The 23,957-nt window shown below is 41.5% G+C and overlaps 1 protein-coding gene across 3 annotated transcripts; it reads right to left on the bottom strand.

The window, feature by feature from the left end:
• Positions 1–1,918: 1,918 nt before the first annotated feature.
• Positions 1,919–23,901, bottom strand: SEC23IP (SEC23 interacting protein). Of its 3 annotated transcripts, none has more exons than XM_071446336.1 (19): positions 23,694–23,899; positions 20,123–20,646; positions 18,510–18,705; positions 16,770–16,963; positions 16,361–16,450; positions 15,079–15,199; positions 14,669–14,758; positions 13,807–13,948; positions 12,388–12,596; positions 11,664–11,782; positions 10,914–11,084; positions 10,452–10,547; positions 10,085–10,291; positions 9,776–9,931; positions 9,124–9,226; positions 7,892–8,077; positions 7,289–7,451; positions 5,235–5,335; positions 1,919–3,072 (listed from the first exon to the last, which is right to left on the bottom strand). In XM_071446336.1, exons 1-18 carry the CDS (start codon positions 23,839–23,841, stop codon positions 5,254–5,256), a joined length of 2,997 nt encoding a protein of 998 aa, XP_071302437.1. In that variant the 5' UTR covers positions 23,842–23,899; the 3' UTR covers positions 1,919–3,072; positions 5,235–5,253. The 3 variants fall into 3 exon arrangements, with proteins under 3 accessions (XP_071302437.1, XP_071302436.1, XP_071302439.1); XM_071446335.1 differs by having other exon boundaries at positions 1,919–3,069; XM_071446338.1 differs by lacking the exons at positions 1,919–3,072; positions 5,235–5,335; positions 7,289–7,451 and having other exon boundaries at positions 7,955–8,077; positions 9,059–9,226; positions 23,694–23,901.
• Positions 23,902–23,957: the final 56 nt, after the last annotated feature.

Here is a 23,957-nt window from a genome sequence, read left to right as displayed (position 1 = left end):
TAATAGTCCATTAATACAGCTCTGCCCCAGTCCCTGCTCCTATTTGGACATCCAGCAGCACCCTGGCGCTGATCATTTTGTAGGAAATATGAAATGCTAGATTTTATTATTCATCATATGTTTAAAAAAAAAATAATCACATGCAGAGAGGAATCAGGGAGAATATTATTATGGAAATAGCATTTTAGACAGAGTTTGTAAAACATTTGTCATATTGCAGACACAAAGTTATAAATATTAATTTAACATTCCTTGGGAAAGGACCAGGACAACTCCAGCACAGATACTGGAAATTTTCTGTGCCATGCAAGGCATCTCCCAGCACAAGGAGGAATTATTTGTCTGTGCTACTTTTATGAACAGCTGGGAGAGGAGGTGTTCCCAAGGGACAGGAACATTCCTACTGCCACAAGCAGGGAGTCCTGGAACACAGGGAGAGAAGCAGTGGATAAAAAGTCTTCCAAAAGAAAAGGTTTTCAGTAAAAAATTCACTTCTGTCCAAATGAGAATTTTTCAGGAAGGTAATGGATTTCTTACAGAGGCTCTGATTTTTTTGCTTGGAATTAATTAATAAAAATTTCTACCTCCTTTCTATGCCCTGTTCCATAGATATTTAGATTTTTTTTTAATCTTCTAGACTTTTTTTTTAATGCTTGCAATCACTTCAGCACAGATGAAAATATAACAGGGAAAACTGTCAATTTTTGTATGCAGATTGACTAATTAAAGTGTAATTAGCCTTACCTGTTTAATTATGCATTATAATACATACAAAAATAAATCAAAATTTACTGGATATAGTGGAAGCTGTGTATGGTGTGTGTTGCAGCACACAAGGAAGATTTCTGCTGAGGAAGCAAAGTATTCATTTGTAGCAGACTTAAAATCACGCTATAAACTCAATTTATTTTATTTTTCTTTGTTTTATATAACTATAGGTTACACTCATTTTGATTTCCTTTATGTCCAAACTTCCATTTGCTTTTAAGATGTAAGAATGGCCTGTTACTGTAGTTGCAGCCCATTTTTTGTTTCTATAACTAGAACTTTTTGTGCCATATTCCCCTACCAATTTCTGCACTCCAGATGCTCCTGATTCCTGCAGCATCTTCCTGTTCCCCCTTCCATTGCAAGGCAGCTCTTGGCCTGCCAGGGTCCCCCTGCTGCAATTCCTCTCACACACACCCATAAAATCTGACTGCTCCTTGCTGCTGCTGTCCCCTCCCAAGGGGATGTGTCACAGCCCAGCACCTGCTTGAAAATGCTATTTAAGCAAACTCAGCAGATTGCTCATGTGGCACAGAGCTGATAAATATAAATGTATATAACCCTCCACTCTGATATTTAACATGGAAATGAGGGCAGTGAGCATTGTGTTTGTGTTGTGTATATATACATTAAAAAAATTTGTATTCTAACTAACAAAGGACATTGTAAAGCTTAAGAATTTCTGTCTGACAGGGTAATTTATAAAGACATTTGTTTGCTTTGGATAAAACGTTTCCTTTGGCAAACCTTCTCCCCAGAGCAAGAAGGATTTTGGAAACCCCAAGACTCACTAGAGGGCCACAGGCCATGGCAGGCAAGAGATGCCAAGGGAAGTGCTGGGTTTTGAGAAGCCAAACAGGAAAATCTCCTCGTTGTCCTCAGCTATCAAATGTGAGATTACAAAAGACAGAGATGTTATTCCTGAAGATGCAGAGAAAGGACAAAAGGCCACAGATACGAGCCCACCCAGAAAATTTCAACTGTGTAGCAGAAGAAAATCCTGCAATCCAAGCAGTCAAACATTACACCAGGGCCAGAGAGGCAAAGGATCTCCAGCCTTGAACAGGGCCCTAAGCAGGGAAGTTGGACTAAGCAACCCCCCCAAACTATTCTGTGTGTTTAAATACAAAACCTTGTTGAAAAGACTCACTGGAAGTAAGGTAATTTTAATTACAGCCATCAATTTGTATACACAATAATGTGTATTTTACATATATCAAGGAAAAAAAAAAAACCATACTGCATTTCAAAATTTGTTTACTGCAATAACAGAGGCAAATAGTCAGGAATAAGGTTAAGCCACTAATATTAAGGAAAGCCACAATGTGTGTGTAAATTGAAGCTACAGAAGCTCAGTACTCAGAGACATAAATTCCAAGGGTTTCACAATACCTAACTCACCTGAACCTCATTACATGAAAATGGAGTCTGGATTGCAGGGCTGCATCTAGATTATTATCTAGCACCCATAGGCTTCAGGTTCCTATTTACAGTAACAGTTCTGAGATGTTAAACTGCAAGGTCAAGGTAAGTGTTTTAGTTCTCATAACTGCAGCCTAGTTTCACTAAAATTGCCTTAATTAACTTAGAATAGTCTGTGATTCTATAATTACCAGATCAAAATGTCATTTTAAATCGTTCATTTCAGGATATGTGAACAATGAACTAGCTGTAACAAACTTCTAATATTTTCAAAGTCAAAAGTTCATTTTTACTTAAAAAAAAGCCACAATAAAACTCTTAACAGAGGCTTAAAAAGGTCTTTATAAAATAATCTCCATCACACTTACAATAGTAAGAAAATTATTCTGGTTGCTAGTTTTTAGTAAATATGAACTGGTTTGTGTAATCTGTATTAAAGATGGTTATAACCTCAGTTCACATTTCATTTCTTAAAGGGGCATGAACAAATGTGTCAAGAACAGTAGATTATTGCTGTTTCTCATCAAGTCCTTTTTACTGAGGACATGCTGCCTTGCTAGGCAAAGATGTCTGGCAGCCAGCTGAGACAGGAGAGCTGAAGGAGAGAAGTTATGATTTGCATGCCAAAAAAAACCTCCTTCAATCCCCTTGTATTTGGCAATGGTACAACTGAGCTGCTTTAAGATCAAAACTCTGTCATTCCATCCATCTCCTGAATGACAGTCCTGATCATCTCATAACTTAAGTTTGCTTGAAGTGACTCAAGAAGGTAGAATCCAAGTAAGTTCTGGAATGGCAGGAAAAAAAACCTCTGATGTTTATCCTCTCATCTGCAGCTCTGAAAATACCAGATGTTCTTCAGAGGGGTTTTCACCAGGTCTGCAGGAGCAAGAGAAAACAGAACATGGACATATTGGAAATAGGAAATCCATCAGGTTTTCTATTCCTGCAGTAGTACTGAACATATTAAATATGCCACCATTCAATTTCAAGAAGGTTCAAAAAGATCTAAAAATTCATACATGTTTTTAATCAAACTTTTCATAACCAAGACTCTGAAATGTACTTTCTGTGGACATAAATTGGCAATTACAACTGCAAACAGAAAAAGCTCACAACAACTGCTAATAGGGTGTCATTAATTATACATTTTAACCAGCTGTTAGATTCTTTAGCTTTTGGTAATAAATGATCCTAGTGAGGATGGTGACAGTTTATATGTCCAAGGTTTAATCTGCTGGTGCACTTCTTTCTTACACTACTGTTTCACAAAGAGCAGCTTCTAGAAGTGCTAAATCAAGCCACTCTCACAGAATAAAATGGATGTTGCTGTCAGAGGCACCACTGGTAATAATTACCTTCACACTGCCACCTTTCACATTTGAAGGTCTTAAAAGAACAGAAAAAAAGAGAGAAACCCACATGACTGCTAACACTGAGGAAGAATTTTCCACTTCAGTAATTCCTTGTGATGTGATAATATTTAACTCAGCACATGGAAAGACATTTCTTGTCATGTGGAAAAGATTCCTGGTCTTGTGGTGTGCAGCCTTCCCAAGACACCACTTCAGTGCAATCTGCCCTCCCATTTAGGCCTCAGGTATCTGAATCCCAGTCTCACACACTGTCCAGCCAAACCAGTGCTGGGGAACATTGTGAGCAATTCCTGATGGAATTACAGACTTGCCTGACTGTGCTTTGCTGTGTGACATCCTGCTAAACTGTTCCCCAACAGTGGAGTCCTCAAAAAACCACAATTATCCCAGTGTCTGCTGCAGCTGAGAGCAAACTCCTCTGAGCTCTGCACTGATAAATCATCACAGCCCATTCCCCCCTGCAATGAGGCTGAAAGGCTTTCCCTTTGCAATGAGATTCCTATGATTTCAACCAGAGCCATCATCAAGAAATAGCAGAGAAAAAATTCTGCAACTGTGACTGGAAACTGTGCATAAGCCATTGTGATGACTGATCCAGCACTGTCAGAGCTGTGCAGCCAGCTGGTGCCTTTTTCCTTTTACCTCTCCATGCTTTAAAGAAATGTGTTTGATCAGCCTTGACATTTTATTTAAAAAAAAAAAGCTGCTATCAACTGACCATCAGAAGCATTCTGTTACAAGAGTACTAAAACTGTATGATAGCAATGAAAGATACCTAAAATATTCCTCTGAAATGTCAAGCATTTCTCTTCATGCTGGGTATTTATGTACCTTGACATTATCAGCTCTTCTGAAAATGGAGAAATACATCAAAAACTATCTTGTATGATTCCAAAAAGGCAAGGTGCATATTATTTCTTCCATGCCTCTCAAAAGAAAGTATTTTCTTTTCTGTAACAACCAGTGAGGCAAACTGGTACAACACAGATCCTTAGTCTGGAAACCTACAGCTTAAAATAAAAATACCTGCAAGAATATTTCAGATCTAAGATACTCAACTGTACCATGTATTTAATTTCTTTCCAAAGTAGATTTCCATGCTGTGTCATTTCACTTGTTCTACTGAAATTCTTAATCTATACAAAGATAATAAAATACTGACCTATATAAGGGTCTGATTAATTAATCAATAGTAATGTTTAACACCTTCTTAGCAGACAAACAGCTTTTTGCTGACAAATGTGCACCACTGGTGAAACAATCCAGTATTTACATTCACCAGTGAAACACTTTTAGAGGTCTTTAATCTACTGCACTGTAAATAAAGTTTCATCATATCCAATTTCACCACATTTTCCTATTCTTGAACATTCACTGAACAAAAAACTGAGGGAGAAGCAGAAGAAAGAGATCATACTTTGGTTGTATTTGTAGTAGCAATTATTATCCAGTACCAAAAGGACTAAGATCAAATATATTCTGGAAATGAAAGGAAGAAGAAAAAGACTTCCTCTGCATTCAAGTTTAGAAATTGTTTTTGCAATCAAAATGACATTTTATGGCTGTCTGCTTCATAATTTAAACTTCAGAGGAGAAAGGGAAAGTAAAGACATCTAAGCTGTAGCTGAATTTGATATGAGCACACAAGTTACATTAGAGCAAACTTACAAATTCATGTTTTTATACATCAATGCTGTGGCTGCTCAGGATTGATATTCATGGTCCTGTATATCTCTTTGAGAAACAGCAAGGCAGTGTCTTCAGATCCCCTATGAGGAATGGAATAAATAAAACAAAAAGAAAAAAGGGAAGAAAAAAGAAGGAAAAAGTTAGTTCAATATGATCCATCTTCTAATTCTCCTAAGTCACATTCCAGCCTATTTCAGCTCTCCAAAGAGTTTGCACAACCTCTTGGCCCAGTATTTATTTGTCATGAACATGGCCTTATCTCTGCCAGCTTCCTTCAAGCTGTAATTCTACACAAGTTTTCAATTAGTTCTGCTATCAACCCTAGCCTATGCATTTACCTTTTTTCTAGTGCATTTCCTCCTCCTGCCCTCCCTAATGTCCTATGCTGCAATTCCAAATCCCCTCCTTTAACCACTTCTTTGATGTTACTTCCTTGTTTTAATCTCCTCAAATAATGTTTCACTTTTTGTTCTGAATGTATTCCACACTCCATCCTACTCATTTTGTCCCACTCCATTAATTAGCCCAGTTCTAGCAGCAATATTCTAATTCTTCTCTAGTTGGCAGGCCCTTAATTGTAAACAGACCATGTTAAACACCCATAGTCTTCCTCTCTAGCTTACCACTAAAATGTTAGATAGATCTCCAATAATTTAAAGATCATTCAAGTGACATGTTTCCAAGTGGCTGTGTTCCCTCCTCTTTTCAAAAAGCAAAGCTTCAGGCTATCTGAATTTAAAGTTAACATGAAGAGACTTAATCTTCTTCTTCATCTATAAAATGCTATTTAAACGCACATAAACAACACCAACATAAAAAATAACAATGTTAAACAGGCAAATTTTAACAAAGTTCCAGAGCTGCTGGAGTTGTTTGATGAGGGCAGCTTCCTGTGCTTTTTAAAATAAATCATATAGGGAGCAGTGAATGAGATTAGATGGTCAGAAGTGTGATCCTCCAAACGTGAGGAACATGATTTGCAGAAGACCTGTACAGAATTAAACACACAAGCTAAGGGAATACATGTACATTCCACAATTCAGCACAGACATTTCTTGATGGTCTCTGCATTAAATGGGCAGCAAACAAGCAAGCAGAAGGTTCAACACAGAAGCTCCAATCTCTCCAACACTCAGAGCATTTCATTTAAAGCTTTTCCCACCATTCCTCAGGAAAAAAATGCTCTCCTATTCGGGTCATTAATCACCGTGCTTATCTTCCTTACTCGAATGACAAAAACAGGCACAGGTAGCAGGCTTTTAAGATCCTGGCAGTGATCGGCTGCCACCCTGTGGAAGGAATTCCGCTCCCTTCAGCCCTGCCTGTGGAACGGCACTGCCACCACCGGGTCACGCTGACAGCCCAGTGCTCACAGCAGCCCGGAACCCCTCCTCTGGCAGGTGCTGAGCTTCATCATTCAAGTGATGATGGCTCTAATGAGACCCTTCAGGTAATGCCTTCAGAGCTGTGTTTTAACCTCTGGAAAAAATGCCTGCTGCTAAAATGACCTGCTGAAAATCAAAACCTTCAGAAAGAACATAGAGCACTCTTTGTCCAGCACCTGCTGAACTCAAAATGAGAGACCAGTCACTCCTCCTCACCAACATCACTTTGCACAGCTCACAGCTGACACCCAAGGTTGGCTATTACATTCCAAGGTGTGTTGTTAAATAAAGTTCACAAATCCTTTGCTCTGCCAGAAGAAGCAGTAAAGTTTTACCACTTATTGTAGTCTAATAAAAATCCTTCGTGAACAGTTTTATTTGAAAAGCTGCAGTTGTGAAAATGCTTCCAAAGCTCTCCTTGTTTTGAAAATGACAGTAGCTTAAAATGTGTGTTTGGAGTGTCAAAGGTCAAGAGAAGAGTGTGCAATGTCTTTATTGCAAACAGATTTGGTCACAGAATTTTACTTTGAAGTAGGATTATCACATAGTGACATCCAAGCACAACACCCTGAGCCCGACACTCCTGGACAATCACACACACTGTGTCCCTTGAGCAGGGTTTCTGGAATCACAGGTGTCTCCCCTTACCAGTAGCACAGGTGACTCTGCAAAGCAAACAGGTACTCATTGAAGCTTTCTATTGGCTTCTCTTGTAGAACATAATCGATGCGACGCCCCCCGTTCAGCATCCCAACCTTCACTGAAACATCTTCATCTTTTGGAGGGTCTGCACTCTCAGTGATCTTCTCAGCTAAAATCAAAGAGTTTCACATTTAAACTGTTTTCAAGCACAGCCTGCTTGACTATAATTAAGGAATATTAGCCATTTTTCTGTGTAATTTCCAAATGTTTGTGATAAGACAATAATAACCTGAACTGCCCAGCATGGTTCAGAAAGGTTACTGAACTATAGGCTTACTTCTTTCCTAACAGTTTAAACAGTTTTCTAAAGAAGTAACTGCTGAGTGATCTCTCCCTGAACTCACTCCAACTCACAAAGCTTTCACTGTAATTCCTCTCCCACACCCAGCTGAGGACAGTGACAGAGCAGCTTTGGTGGGAACCTGGCATTTAGCAGAGATCTCCTTAACAGGGTCAGGAAAATCAATAGCAAACAGTCACTGGGATACTCAAGTGTCAACTTGTTTGAGACAAGTAAGTTACAGAAAAACCAATAAGGTGTCCATGTACCTTCCACCACTTGCTTTTCTTCCTCCTCTTTAATTTGGTTAGCTACTTTCTCCAGCTCTGCTTGCAGCTGGGTTGAAGATGTATGAGCACGTGCAAACTCATTAAGGGTCTGCCATGCACTCTTCAAAGAGCTAATAAAGCCCTGCTTCAGATCAGATCCCATACGAGACAGAGAGTCTTTCAGCTCTGAGAAAGAAAAAAAAACACACCAAAAATTGAATTCAGAAGGATTTAAAATCACCAACTAAAAGCAGAATGATAAAGTTCTGTTCAATAAACATCTCAATTAGCAGCAGAAACAGGCCTGCTATGTCATAAAAGCATGTTTCTTGCTTCTCCATTCCATTTTAAAAGATGAGGTGAAATGCAATTAATACACATAAAAATTAATGTGTGTTTCTTGCTTCTCCATTCCATTTTAAAAGATGAGGTGAAATGCAATTAATACACATAAAAATTAATGCATGTTTCTTACTTCTCCATTCCATTTGAAAATATTAGGTGAAATGCAATTAACACACAATTGCCTTCTTACTCAATGGGTCAATGAATCCACCCAGATCAAAGTCAAAACAACAAGGAGCAACAAACCACATTTTTTCTCCTTTACTATACACACTTTTGGAGAGCTGTAACCTGAAACAAGTATCTTGTGTAGTCTAGCAAAGCAGACTCACTCTAAAGGACAATTCCAAAGGACAGAATCTTTCCAAGTGCCTGAACAGAGGCTTTCAGCAGGGCTCTGTGAACTTGCACAACAGCAAAACTGACTTTCCTTATTAGATGTGCAAAATTTAAGTGGAGCACCTTGGTCTGATGTGCAGCCATGAGCAACAAAGTCAGTCCCTGCCCTCCCATGGCCACAGAAGCTCCTTTTCCCTCAGGGCTGCCAACACTGAACAGACTGGTTGAACAGATCATGGTGGTCGTTAGGGACACCAATAAATTTAGTTTCTGTTTCACAGCTTCTTAGAAATGAAGGTGATCAAGCAATGTCTTAATAGAACTTTGGTAATGAGAAGGTTAAATCTGGAGGAAATGTGATTGTTACTTTTGAATGGAATTGTGAATGCCCAGCTTATGGGGCTGGGGGGAATCACCTCTGATGTTTAGGAAAAATATGGAGTCAGATATCCAGGGATATTAATCAATCTCTTAAAATCTTACAATATTCTGATCCATCAAATGAGAAATAATGAATAGGATCCATATGAAGTAAGTTTTCTTTTTACCCAGATGAAGTCTTTTTCTGCCTTTATGATGTGGAATGAGGACTGGTTTTAAATCCAGGTCTTCAATGATCATTGGTTCTAACCTGTAAGCTACTGGATCAAGCTGTTAAGAGACAACACATTGACATTTAGTTATCTTTAAAATTACTCTATATTTCAGTGAAAAAAGTCCCTATTTATGGATTATAGACAACCATTGTTCATTTCTGAACTATTTGAATTTACAGAAATTCAGTTCATGACATTAAGCAGGTTCATGAATTACTTTGGTCTTGTTCTCCCTAGAAGGGGATTCTAATGAGAAAACACAACAGCAAGATTTCCTTGCACTCAATCTCTATGAACATTAAACTGTTAAACAAAATGAGACAGAGGAGAACAAACACTGCATGCAAAAACACAAATATTCCATAAAAGCCTACAAGAGTGGCCTCAAATTAATTTTAAAAATCCTAACAATCCCCCCAAAAAACTTCCTTAATTCTGAAAAGAAACAAGGCAAATACTATGAAAACAACCTATACCTGGAAGTGTTTTAGGAAATGTACATAGGGGAACAAGAGGTATAATGCTCAGAAAGTAAAACTTAGTATTCTGCCTTTTTTGTCATCGACATCAACTAAAATCAAATGTCAAAAGCACTGCTACTCACTGGGTGATAGATATTGAAGAAGCCCTTGCAGGTGGGGAGTCTGTAGTTTTCATCAATCTTCTCCACACCCCTCACAGTAAGGAACACACCAATTGGGGAACCAAGAGCAAAGAAAATATCTGGTTCAAAGTCCAGTGCACTGTAAACCACAGAAACCTGCCAGAGGGAAATCAGACACATCATCTCTCAGAACTGTCAGCTTCAAAGGAACTAGCAAAAAGTCATCAACATTAAAAAAACTATAGTAAAAAGAGAGGACTGATCAAATCCTTTAAATTGTTCAGCTCATTTAGATCTACACAGTCTCACCTGGCCAGTTCCAATTTCAAAATACTCATAGTCAATGTTCACAGAAGACACAGATGCACCAACTGGGAGCTTCCTCTTTGAGTGCATCTGACCAGACTCTGAAGGTGACACAGGAGAAACTGCCTCTTTTGATTTCTGGGTGTCTTCTTGAGTCTGGAGTGTGGCAGCCAGCACTGCTTTCTTTTCTGCTACTGCTTTCTTTTGTTCCTTTTGAGAAAAGTTTTAAAGTTAGGGAGAAAAAAGGTTAATTTCACAGCTGTCAAAATTCCTTTAATATATTCAGGATGTTAACAAGAGTATTCAAGAATAGAAGCTTGTTAACATTTGCTTAACAACTTTTAACTTCCATCCTGAAATATGTATTTACCTGCTTGGCTGCTCTGTCTTTTACAAAATTAGCTATTTTCTTTCTTGGTCCAAGAGGTATCCCCATCTCCTTCAGGTCATCAACTGTACACATGAGCTAAAGAAACAAACACCAAACACACACATAAAAATTTATTTTTCTAGTAGAAAAAGTACTTATAACTTTTCTAGTAAAATGAATAATTTCATACCGGCAATGACTTATGAATTTGTTAAGTCAATTTATAAAGCTACAGAAAATACAAAAAATTAAAAAGACAGAGTGCCCTAACAACTGGGGGGATGCACCACATCAAGAAAAAACAAGAGCTGCAGAACACTGAGTCTTCAAGTCATGCATTGATGATCTTATCTTTGCAACTGCTCTCATGGGCACTGAGAGGAAAAACAGAACAAGAAGAAAACCCAAACATAAAGCTCCATTCCCTGGGCAGCCCCTGCAGTGCAGTGAAGATTTCAGTACCAGGGACTCCATGTCGATCCGCTCCTTTTCGAAGGTGCTCACGTACTCTGACAAACTGAGCATTTCCAGAGTCTTCTGCAGAGTGGGAACATCTTCCTCTGCTTCAGCCTCACAAAGGTCATCAGCAGAAGTAGCAATGGAGGAGCCCAAGGAACTGGTATCTTCAGTCATCTCAACAAAACAGCACACAAACAGAATCACACTCTCTAAAAGTGGGAAACCAGTAAGCAGCAAGCAAAACCAAGTTGAACTATTTTCTCTTAAAAACATTATCAAGCAAGCTCTGTAAATGTATATCGATTTTTAGCGAAGCAGGACACAAATTTTGCACTAAAACAGAACTGCAAAATAAATATTTAAAAATTACTGTGAGAGACAAAACACTCAAAAATGCTTCCTTTTATTCCTCAAACAACTGGTCACCACTTCTAGTCTAAACACAAATTCTCTCCCTTTTATACACCAGCCCCATCATTTACTGTTAGACCAAGTAACATGTTCACAAGGGTCAAAGCTGCTGTTCACCACCAAATCTCATTACTGGCCTACTTGAAACATAAGAGAGAGCTAATTAATTTGTCCTGAGAAATTACAATATTTACAAAACAGCATCTTTCCATTAACGTGTTTAAATGTACTATCAAAATCCACAGATTTGGTTCAGCTAATAAAGTATGAAAAGTTAAAAAAAAAAAAAAAAGATTGAAAATATCAGATCTATAGACCTGGAAAGACCAGCATGCAAATTACCTGTTTGTCATGAACAGCCACATCCTTCACATTCCCATTAACACCAGAGAATGGTCCAGAATTTACTGATGAAGCCAAGTCCTTCTGGTTAGACAATATGTCAAATAGAATTAAGGAACCTGCAAACAGGGATTAGAGTTGATTTGGGGAAAATATCAGGTTTTCCTGTCCCTAAATCTTGAGCAAGATTTATAGGCAATAGTAATGTCATGGTATAGCTTGATCAAGAGATGGCTGAATGAAAATACTCATATGTTAACTTGAGCATAAAAAGCTAAAAGCAGCCCCTTTTCTTCCCTGCTCATGCTTTATGGAGTTGCCAGGACTAAACTATTTTTCCTTAAACACCTGAGACTGCTTGGTGAACAGGAGGAAAAGTTCCAGTCCAAACCAGTATGTCAATATTCTGCTCTAACACTTATTCTATAAAAATGATTGTACTTTTACTAAGTGGGGTTCTGAGACACAGACATCACCCACCTAACAAGTCACCAGATAATCTGTTAACTTTTAAACACAGATGAGACACTAAGTTTTCATGAAGGGAAATACTAACTTTCTCTCAAAGCCTGATAAACTCAGCTGTTGAGAGGAGTTTGTCAGCTGTTTTCTGAAAGACAACCATGCCCTAACCGATGATTTGAGTTTTATGGATAACAAAGATGCCATTTTCCTTTTAAGAGGCACTGATTTGAGATAAAAGCAGCATTCCTCAGACAATCACCTAAGCTGTGCCCAGCCACAGAGACTCCCCCTTTGAAGTCGGGGTTGCGGCTCATGAAGAGCGCGTACAGGCGGTTCATTTCCATGCCCACTTTATCCACGATGGTCTGGCAGTAGGTGGGGCTGTTGTAGAACAGGATGTCGAGCAGCGTCTCGTTGGTGAAGTGCCTCAGGCGACTAATGCTCGGCAAAGTGATTTTCTTTATGTTCCTGGTAACACAGAATCGTTCAAAGCATGAAAGGCTTTTAAGAAACGCTCGTGAGAAATTTGTTAGCTTTTGAAATTCATGCAATGTAAATGCTACAGAAAGGGTCTCTAAAGAGATTTTAAAAACCCATACAGCCTTCTGGCCTTGTTGCATATTCACACATTAATGCTACCTGCTGATTGTAATATTTCAGAAAGATACAGCTATTTTCTTTTCTCTCCCGGCTGAAGGAATGCCTGAAATAACCTCTTCTCTATTCCAACACTACTCTCATGAAGCACCAGGGAAGTTTGGTGAGCAGATTGAAGTGGAAGAGAAACAGGAACTTGCATATAAAATCAGACTCAGAGAATGGTAATACTCTCTTTTTGAAGAAGCTTGGCATCACCATCTGCCTGCCTGGAGTCAAGACAGCTGCACTGGAATTGCTATAGACTTGGGACTGCCTGGTTTGATTAACAGAATAAGGCTCCCTCCTCATGCAGTGCTCAAATGCAAATAAAACAGCAAGGCTGGAGCAAAGCAGTGTGATTTCACTGGGCTACAACAGTCTGGAGAACATCAGCATCACTTTAAGTGCCACAGGTTGCCACCCTCACAATTTTTACTTCCCCAGATTTGAGCAAGGGAAACAGCTTGAACTCTGAAGTCATAGCAGAGGGGTAGGCACAGAGAAGGGATTTTAAAACAGATTTTTAAATGCTGTAACATTCTTACCAAAGTATAGATACTTTGCTTCAAAAATAGAACCCCTCAGCTCAAGTGCCTAATCATAATTCAGGCACTCCTCTAGGACTGGACAGAGGGCTCAATGCCTTCCTCAGAAAGGGTGAAACTCAATCAGACTGCAGGAAATTAAAGAAAACTCTCTACTCTAAATTGTGCACACCCCATGGACAGAACATCTCCAGACTCACCACCTCATCCTTCTGATCACAATCTCTACACACTCACTCATCAAGTATCATGCATTGGCCACTCTCATGCAAATCCTGAACTGAAAAGTTGTGTGCATGAAAATAAACAAGAGAAATATTCCTCAAGCCCTTCCAGCTTTCCAAATACTCCTCATCAAAATGTTAATTTAAAAAAATCTGCATGTCTCTAATCCAGTCACACACACATGAACTGCTCTTTTTCTCTACTTTCCATAACCCATTAAAGAGCAGCTTTTAAGATGTTTTCAACATTAAACACCACCCTCACCTCACCTGTCTACACCTGTTGCATCTCCATGCAGAGAACTGTGCCAGTGAACTGGAAGGAATTCCACCCTGCTCACTTTGCCTTCCTCCAAATACTTCTTAAAGTGAGTCTGCAACAACTTCAGAGAAACAGTCCTAAAATCATCAACTGTGAAGAAAAAGAATAATGAAAATCTGATAGCTGCAGAACTCAAGTAACACACAAATAAGTCCCTTCTTCCCCTTAATTTCACAGATAGTCAGAATACAAATGATGCAAATTGAAAACTGGAAAAATCTTTTCAATTATTACCATTCTAACAATAAGAAAGTACTCATTTATGTTAGAGTGGATTTTTTAGCAAGCTTCTATTTATCTCACAATGATTGCCTGTTCACTCCATAACCAGAGAGGGCTTTGTTAATTTACTCAGTTCTACCAGAGTGTATTTAAAAAAAAAAAAAAAGCAAACACACCAAGCCACACAAAGCAAACACATCCACTCACACCACAAAAAGAAAAAACCAAATCAACCAAAAAACCCCCCTCACCACACATCCCAAAACCCAAATCACCCTGCAAGTGTGGTATTGAGAACTACCACACTTGCAGGGTGATTTGAATTGTGGGATGTGTGGTGAGGGGGGTTTTATTATCCTGGTGAGCTGCTGTTATCCTGGTGAGCAGGATAATAACAGCTAAAGCTTCAACATTGACAGAACACAGGTTCTGTCTTTGGAAAATAATAATGAAAAAACTGAATTTCTTAACACTAGAGACTTTTCTTTAAAAAAAACTTGGGAAGATGTGTGTATCTAAATATGAGCTAGAGAGAGCCACATTTAAACAGCAAGAATACAACTGCTCATTATACAAGCCCAAACTTACCACATTCAACAATGCTTCTAAACCTCAAGTCACATACAGGACCTATGCCATGAACCATAAATACCAGATGGTCAATTTGGGACATTTCTCCTGTAGAAAAAAACAAGGAAAACATTCAGAGTACCAATATATACAGCAGGAGTGAAGTTCAGGAGTCTAGCAAGTGTAATTACACACTTGTTTAATAAGCCTATTACATAACATGGTTCAGGACATAACAGAGCCCACAGGACTAAAACACCCCAAAACCAGATAAGCTCAGCAAACAGCTCAGATGAAGGAATAACTTTAATCTTTAGACTCCAGGCATGACCAGCACACAGCCACTCCACCCACCATTGTCCAGCTTCTGCACACATCCAAACTGCTCCCAGTGCAGACCCAAGTGCACCAGGAATCTCATCACCTACCATCAGGAATCTCATCATGGTCATCATCAATTCCACGTTTCACTACCCTTGGCCTTGCCTGCCCATCTTGAGAGGTGCCCCACTCATCTGGTGTGGCAGAAGGCTGGAACTGAACTATGACCTGCAACAAACACAGTGTCCAATTCCAAGCACAGAAAAGCCTCATGACTCATACTGTTAGTCTGACAGCACTGCATAGTTCAACACACTTTTTGATTGCTTTACCTTTCATCTGAAAATCAAATATTTTCTTCCACAAAATCCCCATTAGTGTGAAAAGCAAACTGATGACTCAAAGTAACCACTAGGTGAAGAAGCTGGGCCTGTTCATGGTTCAGAATCACCATTTTAACTCCCCAGTCAAGCATTATTCAAGCTCCTCCTTCCTAGTCTCCAGTGTCCACTCTTCCTTAGCAGATTACTTCTAATGTGAGGAAATTGAGTGCTACCTGATTTACAACACCTCTATCACAAGGGGAAATGGAAAAAAATAAGTGCAGTGCTTTTCAGAGAAAGACAACAGCATCTGAAGTAGTCCAGAAACCCTAAAAAGTAAATAATTCAGTAGTACAGTTGTTTATAGGACTTACAGTTTGAACTCATATTTATGACACCAAGTGATTTAAATGCTCTTTCTCTAGATTTTTACTGAACAGAATTCCCTAACCAGGATTATTAAACATTTCAAGTAGGAGCAACCATGATTCTGTTCCTTGGATAGTTCTGTGTATTAATTACTGCATTTTTGATAAGTGAACAGTTAACAGTATTGATCAATAAGGCTGAAGTCCATGTTTCAATCACATGAGACTGTTCACAGAGTATTTAGAACTTTTAAAGCTTGTCTTGCTATACTTTCTCATGGCCTAAAAATAAGAAGAAACCTTCTCAGGCCTTAAAGAAACTATTTACCTTATAGCTAGATTAGTGCTCTTCTCCACATGAAGGCTCTTTGTTTTAATTTCATTTGGTACAGATTGAGGTTAAACTAATTCAAATTGCTGACCATTTGCTGCCAGTTATGCCTAGCCAAAATATTTACTATGCAAACCCTTCTTCTCTTTAGGTTTCAGAAATGCTGTCTTTTAACCACATGACAGCACATTGAAGCAAGCACAAGTTCAGTGTTCTGTAAACTTGATCATCTTTAAGGCACACACACCTAGAACAACCAACTGCTACGTTTCATGCAAGATTAAGAGCACATTCAATTTATGCTTCCATCCATGTGCTCACTCCCCCTTAATGAATCCTGCAAGACACAATTGCCAAAATCTATTACCTTGGGATTATGCATAACAATTGTCTCCCCATTTGGAAATTCAAGTCGCCGATGCCACTGATTTGTAGTTACAGCCCTTTTATATTCTGCCTGAAACAAAACAAGTTACTTAAAGTCAGCAGGGCAACCTTCTCAGTATTTTGTGGCCTCATGTAATGCTACAGTAAAAATTTACAAAACTTTCTTTATATAAAAATGTCACATGTAGAACTACACAAGTAGATTTTAGATGACAGCAGTGCAAGACTGATGCAGGAGCAATGTGGCCTTCTAGACACTCCTCTTTCCAAGATTTGCTTACGTTCCAGAAAGTGCACTCAGAAAATCATCTTCATGAAACAGAAAGAACTGTTTCTAAGGCGATTAACACAATGAACTAATTAAAACAAGGCCTCTGTGACTTACTAACCTCCAGCTTGTCACTGAAGTCCTCAGTGTAAGGGATGAAGCGGCTGTCCTTGTCTCCCTTGTAGAACCACAGGCAGCGCCGCACTTCCGAGGGCTCCTCGTCCCAGTACACGGCTTTCCTCAGGCGCTCGTACAGGAACACGTCATAGCGCCCGCCGTCCGTGCTCAGCACCACGCTCTCGGGGTCAGGCTGGACTGGGACAGACAGACACCCCTGCTCACCACATGGACACTGCTCTGACACTGCACTCTCTGTGCTCAGCACCACGCTCTGGGGTCAGGCTGGACTGGGACAGACAGACACACCTGCTCACCACACTGACACTGCACTGCTCTGCTCTGTCCGTGCTCAGCACCACGCTCTGGGGTCAGGCTGGACTGGGACAGACAGACACACCTGCTCACCACACGGACACTGCACTGTCTGTGCTCAGCACCACGCTCTGGGGTCAGGCTAGACTGGGACAGACAGACACACCTGCTCACCACACGGACACTGCACTGTCTGTGCTCAGCACCACGCTCTGGGGTCAGGCTGGACTGGGACAGACAGACACCCCTGCTCACCACACTGACACTGCACTGTGCTCAGCACCACGCTCTTGGGGTCAGGCTGGACTGGGACAGACAGACACACCTGCTCACCACACGGACACTGCTCTGTCTGTGCTCAGCACCACGCTCTGGGGTCAGGCTGGACTGGGACAGACAGACACACCTGCTCACCACACGGACACTGCTCTGTCTGTGCTCAGCACCACGCTCTGGAGTCAGGCTGGACTGGGACAGACAGACACACCTGCTCACCACACGGACACTGCACTGTCTGTGCTCAACACCACGCTCTGGGGTCAGGCTGGACTGGGACAGACAGACACACCTGCTCACCACACGGACACTGCACTGTCTGTGCTCAGCACCACGCTCTGGGGTCAGGCTGGACTGGGACAGACAGACACACCTGCTCACCACACGGACACTGCTCTGTCTGTGCTCAGCACCACGCTCTGGGGTCAGGCTGGACTGGGACAGACAGACACACCTGCTCACCACACGGACACTGCTCTGTCTGTGCTCAGCACCACGCTCTGGAGTCAGGCTGGACTGGGACAGACAGACACACCTGCTCACCACACGGACACTGCACTGCTCCGTGCTCAGCACCACGCTCTGGGGTCAGGCTGGACTGGGACACACAGACACACCTGCTCACCACACGGACACTGCTCTGCTCTCTCAGCCCAGCCCCAGCTCCACTCCTGTGATCAATATTAGGCCATTAGCACTGACAGTCACACCATGGCAGAGAAGCTCTGTAACACTGAGATGCTTCTAGAATGCTTCTATATGCTCTGTACACAACAAAACGCTTGGAAAAACTCCCAAATACAAACACTTACTCCAGAACTGACAGTTTAAAAAAAAGGCAAGCCAAGACACAAATAACCAGGAGTTCTATATGAAAATCTGATATCCATTTGGGTATCTATAACATATACATACATACATACACACACACATATATATATATATATATATATATATATATATATATATATATATATGTAACCAAATGATCTTAACACTGACAGCATCAAGCAGTGATGATGTCAGTGAAATAAATTAAGTGGCAAAAAACAGATCTTCAAAACATTACTTATTACTGGCACACACATGAGTGGCATTACCCCAATTTTTTCCTTTAGTCCTTCTGCTCACCTCTGGATAAGACAGGACTTACCAGAATTATAGACCTCCTCTAGTTTTGCAGAATCCAGAATGCTGAATGGCATCCATATTTGCTTGTCCTCCACCTCCTTGCAGTAGAACCAGTGGGGCTGAACTGGCTCATATTGGTTCTGCAGCAGCACAGGAGGGGCTGGGACCAGGGGCCCTGCAGGCCTGGCAGGCTGGAGCTGGGACTGGGACAGTGGGAACTGAAAAGAGATGGGCTCAGCACCTCAGTCTCACAGGGTTTTTACAGAACTCTTCTCTATTTTGCTACAGGAAATACTCTGAACCTTTATTTCAAACATGTTTTCCTCCCCAAGAACATTACCTTCCATTCTAAAAGTATTGTCCACTTCATCAGGTGTTTGAGAACTTACACCTTCTCAAACTGAGAAAGAATGTGGATTTCATTACACAAACACTGCTAAAAACTGCCATGGTTTAGCATCATGATTATCTAAAACCAGTGAGATTTTAAACATTCTCTTAAATTTTCAAAACTTGAGCTGAACTTGTTTCTTACAACCACAAAAACTGACATGAAAATAAACCCATATTTTTCTCATTGTTCATTTACATATAATTATGCTTTTGCATAAAGACTCCCAATTTTAACGAGTGGCCACTTCAGCTACAGCTCTCTTCCTGCCAAGTGACCAGAACAGGCACATTGCAAACTCAAATGTAGCATCAGTGGCACAAGAAAAGGAACTGATTTTATGCATGATTTCATACAAATTTTACAAAAATCCCAGGCAGTACAACTAAAAGCAGCTGATGTCAGCAGCAGCAGCAACTGCCTTGGTTGATGATACATTTAAAGGGGGAAAAAAAAGGGGCGCCAAAATATTGTACAATATATAAAATCCAATGAACAGAAGTTCTGAAATTATATAGTCTAAAACTCCAGACTGTCTAGGCTTTACTGCCTTTGCTATGTTTTGTCATTATATAACCTTCACATTCTTTATTCATGATAACAGAAATATAACAATAGCTCAGGCAAAAATAAAAACAGTTTTTACCATTTTCAAGGCAAATGTGCCAGGTTTTATTAACCTATTGGCATTACTTCAATAGTGATTTTGTGCAGGTAGAAAATAATTAAGATTATTGCTTTATACACAAAAAATCACACAAAATCCTCAACCAATTTGTTTCAAAGAATTTGCTGACAATTTTATGTGACTTAGTGTAAAAAAAAAATCTGGCTTCACCAACAAAACCAGCTTAAAAAGAGATTTTAGCCCATATCTTTGAAGTGGCTGAATGACCTGATTTAAAGCTGAGGCACAAAAAATGCAGCAGCACAGGTGAAACTCAGCAAACTCAGAAACCCACAGAAAAGAGCAACAGAACTTCACAGCCTGATCTTGTTTCTGATGCCCAGAGGCTCACAGAGCTACAGCCTCAGGGTACACTCACTTCAAAGATCAGGAAGACATCCTGCAACATGAGTTCCAAGCTACTTCTAGTGAAAAGCTTTTGCTGTTATAAACAGTTCAAGACTTCTTCTGGGGTTTTTGCAGAGAAAAAAAAAAAAAAAATCTTCAAAAGATAAAGCACACAGCTGAAAGAGCAAAGTGACTTGTTTAGCTGTGGCAGCCAGGGGGAGTCACGTACCTGCGTCAGCGGCCCCGGGGGTGTCTGGTACATCTGCACGGGTGGCACGGGGGACGCTGTGGCAGGGGGGTGGCTCTGCTGCAGCTGGGGAGGGGTGAGGTAGGGGTTGGCCCTGCTGCTCAGGGTGGTGTGCCTGTAGGGGTTGTAGCCCTGCTGCTGTGGGGTGCCCACGGGCAGGGCAGCGCTGGCAGGCGGGGGACAGCTCTGCTGAGGGGGCTGGTACGGGGCCATTCCCACCTGGGAAGTGGGTGGGGCACTGTAAGCCTGGGATTTGGGAATATGTGGTGAAAAGGCATTTTGCCCATCCTGGGAGCCAGACACCAGTGGAAGTGAAGTGGGGGGTCTGGAGAAGGCTGGTGCTCCGACAGGGGTTGAAACAGTTGTTAAGGGTGGTTGTCCAATATTCCCAAAGGGATCACTGCTGCTGGGAACTTGAGAGAAGTAGCTGAAAGTCTGTGGGGGGTTGGGGCTGGCTGATGTCTGACCCAGGAAGCTGTCCTCTTCCCCAACCTCTCCAGAATCATCTGCAAAAACAAAAGGGTCACCAGAGATCTTGTGAGAGCTTCAAATCACTGCATGGGGTCAAGATGTTCTGGAACACCCAGCATCAGCTATGGCCAAAACTGCTGGCCCCCATAAAGCTTACACATCCTTGATTCAGCACATCATAAAATGAAACAGAAGATACCAAGTCTTCAAGAACATTTAAAATGGACCATGGAAGTCACTCAGTGTACACAGAAAAAGCAACAAATATTAAATAAGAAACCAAAATATAACTGGAGTCGGGACCTTCCCAGGGCAATGTGGCAGGCACTAAAACTTCACCTAAAACTTCACTAAAATCCCTTCCAACTTCACTCATCCCTCAAAAGCAAGAGCAACCTTGGTTCATATCCTTTCACCATGGAAAAAAAACAGGACTATAAGCATAGGACTTTATGCTCCTATTTTTAGGATAGAGTTTAAAAACATTCCTAAATAGGCCAAACTTACAGGGTAAACCATCCATCCTTGCCTGCTCCTTCAGCAGAGCCCTCTCAAGGTTCCTCATCTAACCTGCAAGGTGGCTATAACTCATGATCCTAAGCCACTTATGAGCAGGACTTAGTCCAGTTCTCTGTAAAAATTCTACTCTAGACTTGCATAAAAGCTACATCTCTGATGCAGAAAAATCATTCTGCATAATTGCAGGAGAGGATTTAAAAAGATGCAAGGCCACGAATGCCCTTCCACATGGAGAAAATAAATAAAAGAAGTCCTGATCAAGCACAGTTTTCTATTTTGCAGTGATGTAGGAACAAGTGGGGAAAAAGGAGGTTTGTCATGATTTGAGGTCTCACAGCAAGCTCACCCCAGGCTGTGATGGCCTGAGCAGCGCTGCCTCCTGAGGGAACAGGAGTCAGTGCCATCTGCAAAACCAGCAGATGTTTTCAGTGTCTCACCTGCCTGGCAGCCAAATGAGCCCAGGCTGAGGGGAAGACACCACAGAACATCTCTGCTGCTCAGTCCCCAGGCAGACAGACCAAGAGTCTCTGCAGCTGCAAGCAGCCAACAACAAATGCCTTTATCCACAGCCAACACAACTGTGTAACAGGGAGCACCTAGGGAGTACAGGGGAATCCACTGAGAAGCCTCCCTAGGAAGCTGCTGTTCTAATTAATTAATCATAAAAGAGGCAGCTGCCAAGATTAAAAAGAACTATTTTAACCATCTTTTATTTAGTCTGTGCAGACAGTGTCAATTTGAGGCATCACCTGCTTCAAATTCCTCTTGCTCTCCCTTACAGCACTTGATCCGACTTTGAGGAACAAAACCAAAATCTCTCTGTGGAGAATGCTGAAATCCCTCAGACCCAGTGACCACTCTAAAGTCAGGTCTGGGGATCATCTACCAGCTGCAAGCAGTAGCCATTTTTACTAAATAAAAGGTCTCAGTTTCTAAACAACAAAATCCACCTTCCTTTCACATTTCATAAAGAGTGTGGGACAGAGAGAAGCACGCTGCAAACCACACTGTCAACCCTCAGCTTCCCCAAACAACTGGCAGCAGAGCAGGCCCTGCACCTCACCTCACCATAAACATGCAGCAGTGTGCCCAAGAGCTCTCAGGGCCTTCAGCAAATGAATGTTCACAAAACTCCTGCTATTCTCCACTTTCAAATAGGTTTTGGAGATTTAGCCTAAGGGCAGCTTTCCTTGCAAAATGAGGGCGACAAAAGTTCTGCTTAAAATCCCCTATAGGTATATATGTACACACATGCAGTTTTCCAACACAAAATGTTACTGTTTATCCTGACTTTTCCTAATTTTGCACAAACTATGTTGTACAAACAAGCACAATTCACTCCAGCTGCAAAACCATGGATCCTCATCTGATCAAATTTTAAGTCATGTGGAGAGAAAAAGATTCACCACATTAACCAAATCCCATCAGATTTTATCTCCAGCTTCAAAATGTTCAGGAAATTGCCAGGACAGCCATTTGTGTAAAGCCACTAGCCAGATCAGCACTTCAAAATTGTTTTATTTTCTTAATGAAAAATTAATGTATATTTGCATGAAAGAAAAACTATGAGGATTGCACAAAGGAATTAGTAAATGTATCAACTACCTAGATACCTCAAGTAAGTAGAAGTAATATTTTAATGCTTTTATCCCTCCTATCAAAAAAATGTAGTTGATCTAAAAAACTATTCCAAAGCCATACTTGGCAATCATTTTATTAAATCTACAGAGAAGTACTGCACTGATCTGCAGCTATATTAATACTTACTTTAGCTAAGATACAGCAGTGCTGAAATGAAGTCTTGAAGACTCAGCATAAAACAGTTTGGGTTAAAAGGGACCTTCAAAGGTCATTAGTCCAACCCCAACATGCACAACACAGTAAAATTTGAAATATTTGGTTTCTAGATGCATTTCTAATGCTTCCAGCTTTAATCTCTGACTGAACACATTCCCCAAAAAATCTATTCCTTTCTCTGGAACTGCCTGAACACCAGATTTTAAGTTACACACGCATATGTTGGGAACACCATTAAAGCTTTAGGAGAAAAGGATTATTAGAACCAGGATTAAATTAACAAGGATATTTAAGGCGGCTGCTTAACGTGCTATTTTCAAACCGGGGAAAGAGAAGATAACATAAGAGAGGGGTTTAAAAACCACGAAAACATTCAGTAGGCACTGAATGGAAGCACTGATGCGTCGGTGAGCTGGAAGCGGATGATCAGCGCCCGTCCTTAGACACAGCGCTAAAACCCGCACACACACAGGCATTAAGCAGAGGGAAGTAGAAGAAATGAAGTGCCGGAAAGCGGAAAATGTAATTCCGAGCAGTGTCTCTGCTGAGGCACCGCCAGGGACACCCGGCTCGGGAATTCCCAGCGCCGGGTCCAGCCCACACGGACCGGGCCCCCCCGGCCCGCAGCCCCCCCTGGAGCCCCGGTTCGGCTCTGGGGACTCCCCCGGCCCCACCGGCCCTTCCCGGCGGTGGCGGCACCCGGCGGGACCCCGCACATCCCCAGCGCTCCCGGCTGCCCTCCCTCCCACTCTCCCTCTCTCCGTACCGGCGGGCAGCAGCGCGGGGCCGGGCGGCGCGGCCGGCGCTTGGCTGACGGGGATGAAGGGCACGTTGAAGCTGAGCTCGGTGGCGGAGGAGGAGAAGAGCAGGTTGGTGCTGCTGCCGGTGCCTCCCCCGGGCTTCGCCGCCGCCATAGCCGCGCCCCGGCCACGTCCCTGCCCCGGCCCCTTCCGCCCTCACCCAAGATGGCGGCGGCGGCCGCGCGCAGCCGTGAGGGGCTGGAGGCGGGCCCGGCCGCCATTCCCGCAGG

The sequence above is a fragment of the Agelaius tricolor genome, unplaced genomic scaffold (assembly GCF_023055355.1).
Source record: "Agelaius tricolor isolate 1412-34295 unplaced genomic scaffold, bAgeTri1.0.p SCAF_22, whole genome shotgun sequence".
NCBI lineage: Eukaryota > Metazoa > Chordata > Aves > Passeriformes > Icteridae > Agelaius > Agelaius tricolor.
This window is presented reverse-complemented; position numbering and strand designations above follow the sequence as displayed.

Coding starts and splice junctions, on each gene's coding strand:
- SEC23IP (XM_071446336.1), bottom strand. CDS start 23,841: ATGGCGGCGGCGAAGCCCGGGGGAGGCACCGGCAGCAGCACCAACCTG. Junction 9,932..10,084: donor TTGAAATTGGAACTGGCCAG/GTGAGACTGTGT, acceptor TCCCTCTGGCAG/GTTTCTGTGGTTTACAGTGC. Junction 7,452..7,891: donor AGAAAAGCAAGTGGTGGAAG/GTACATGGACAC, acceptor CTTTGATTTTAG/CTGAGAAGATCACTGAGAGT.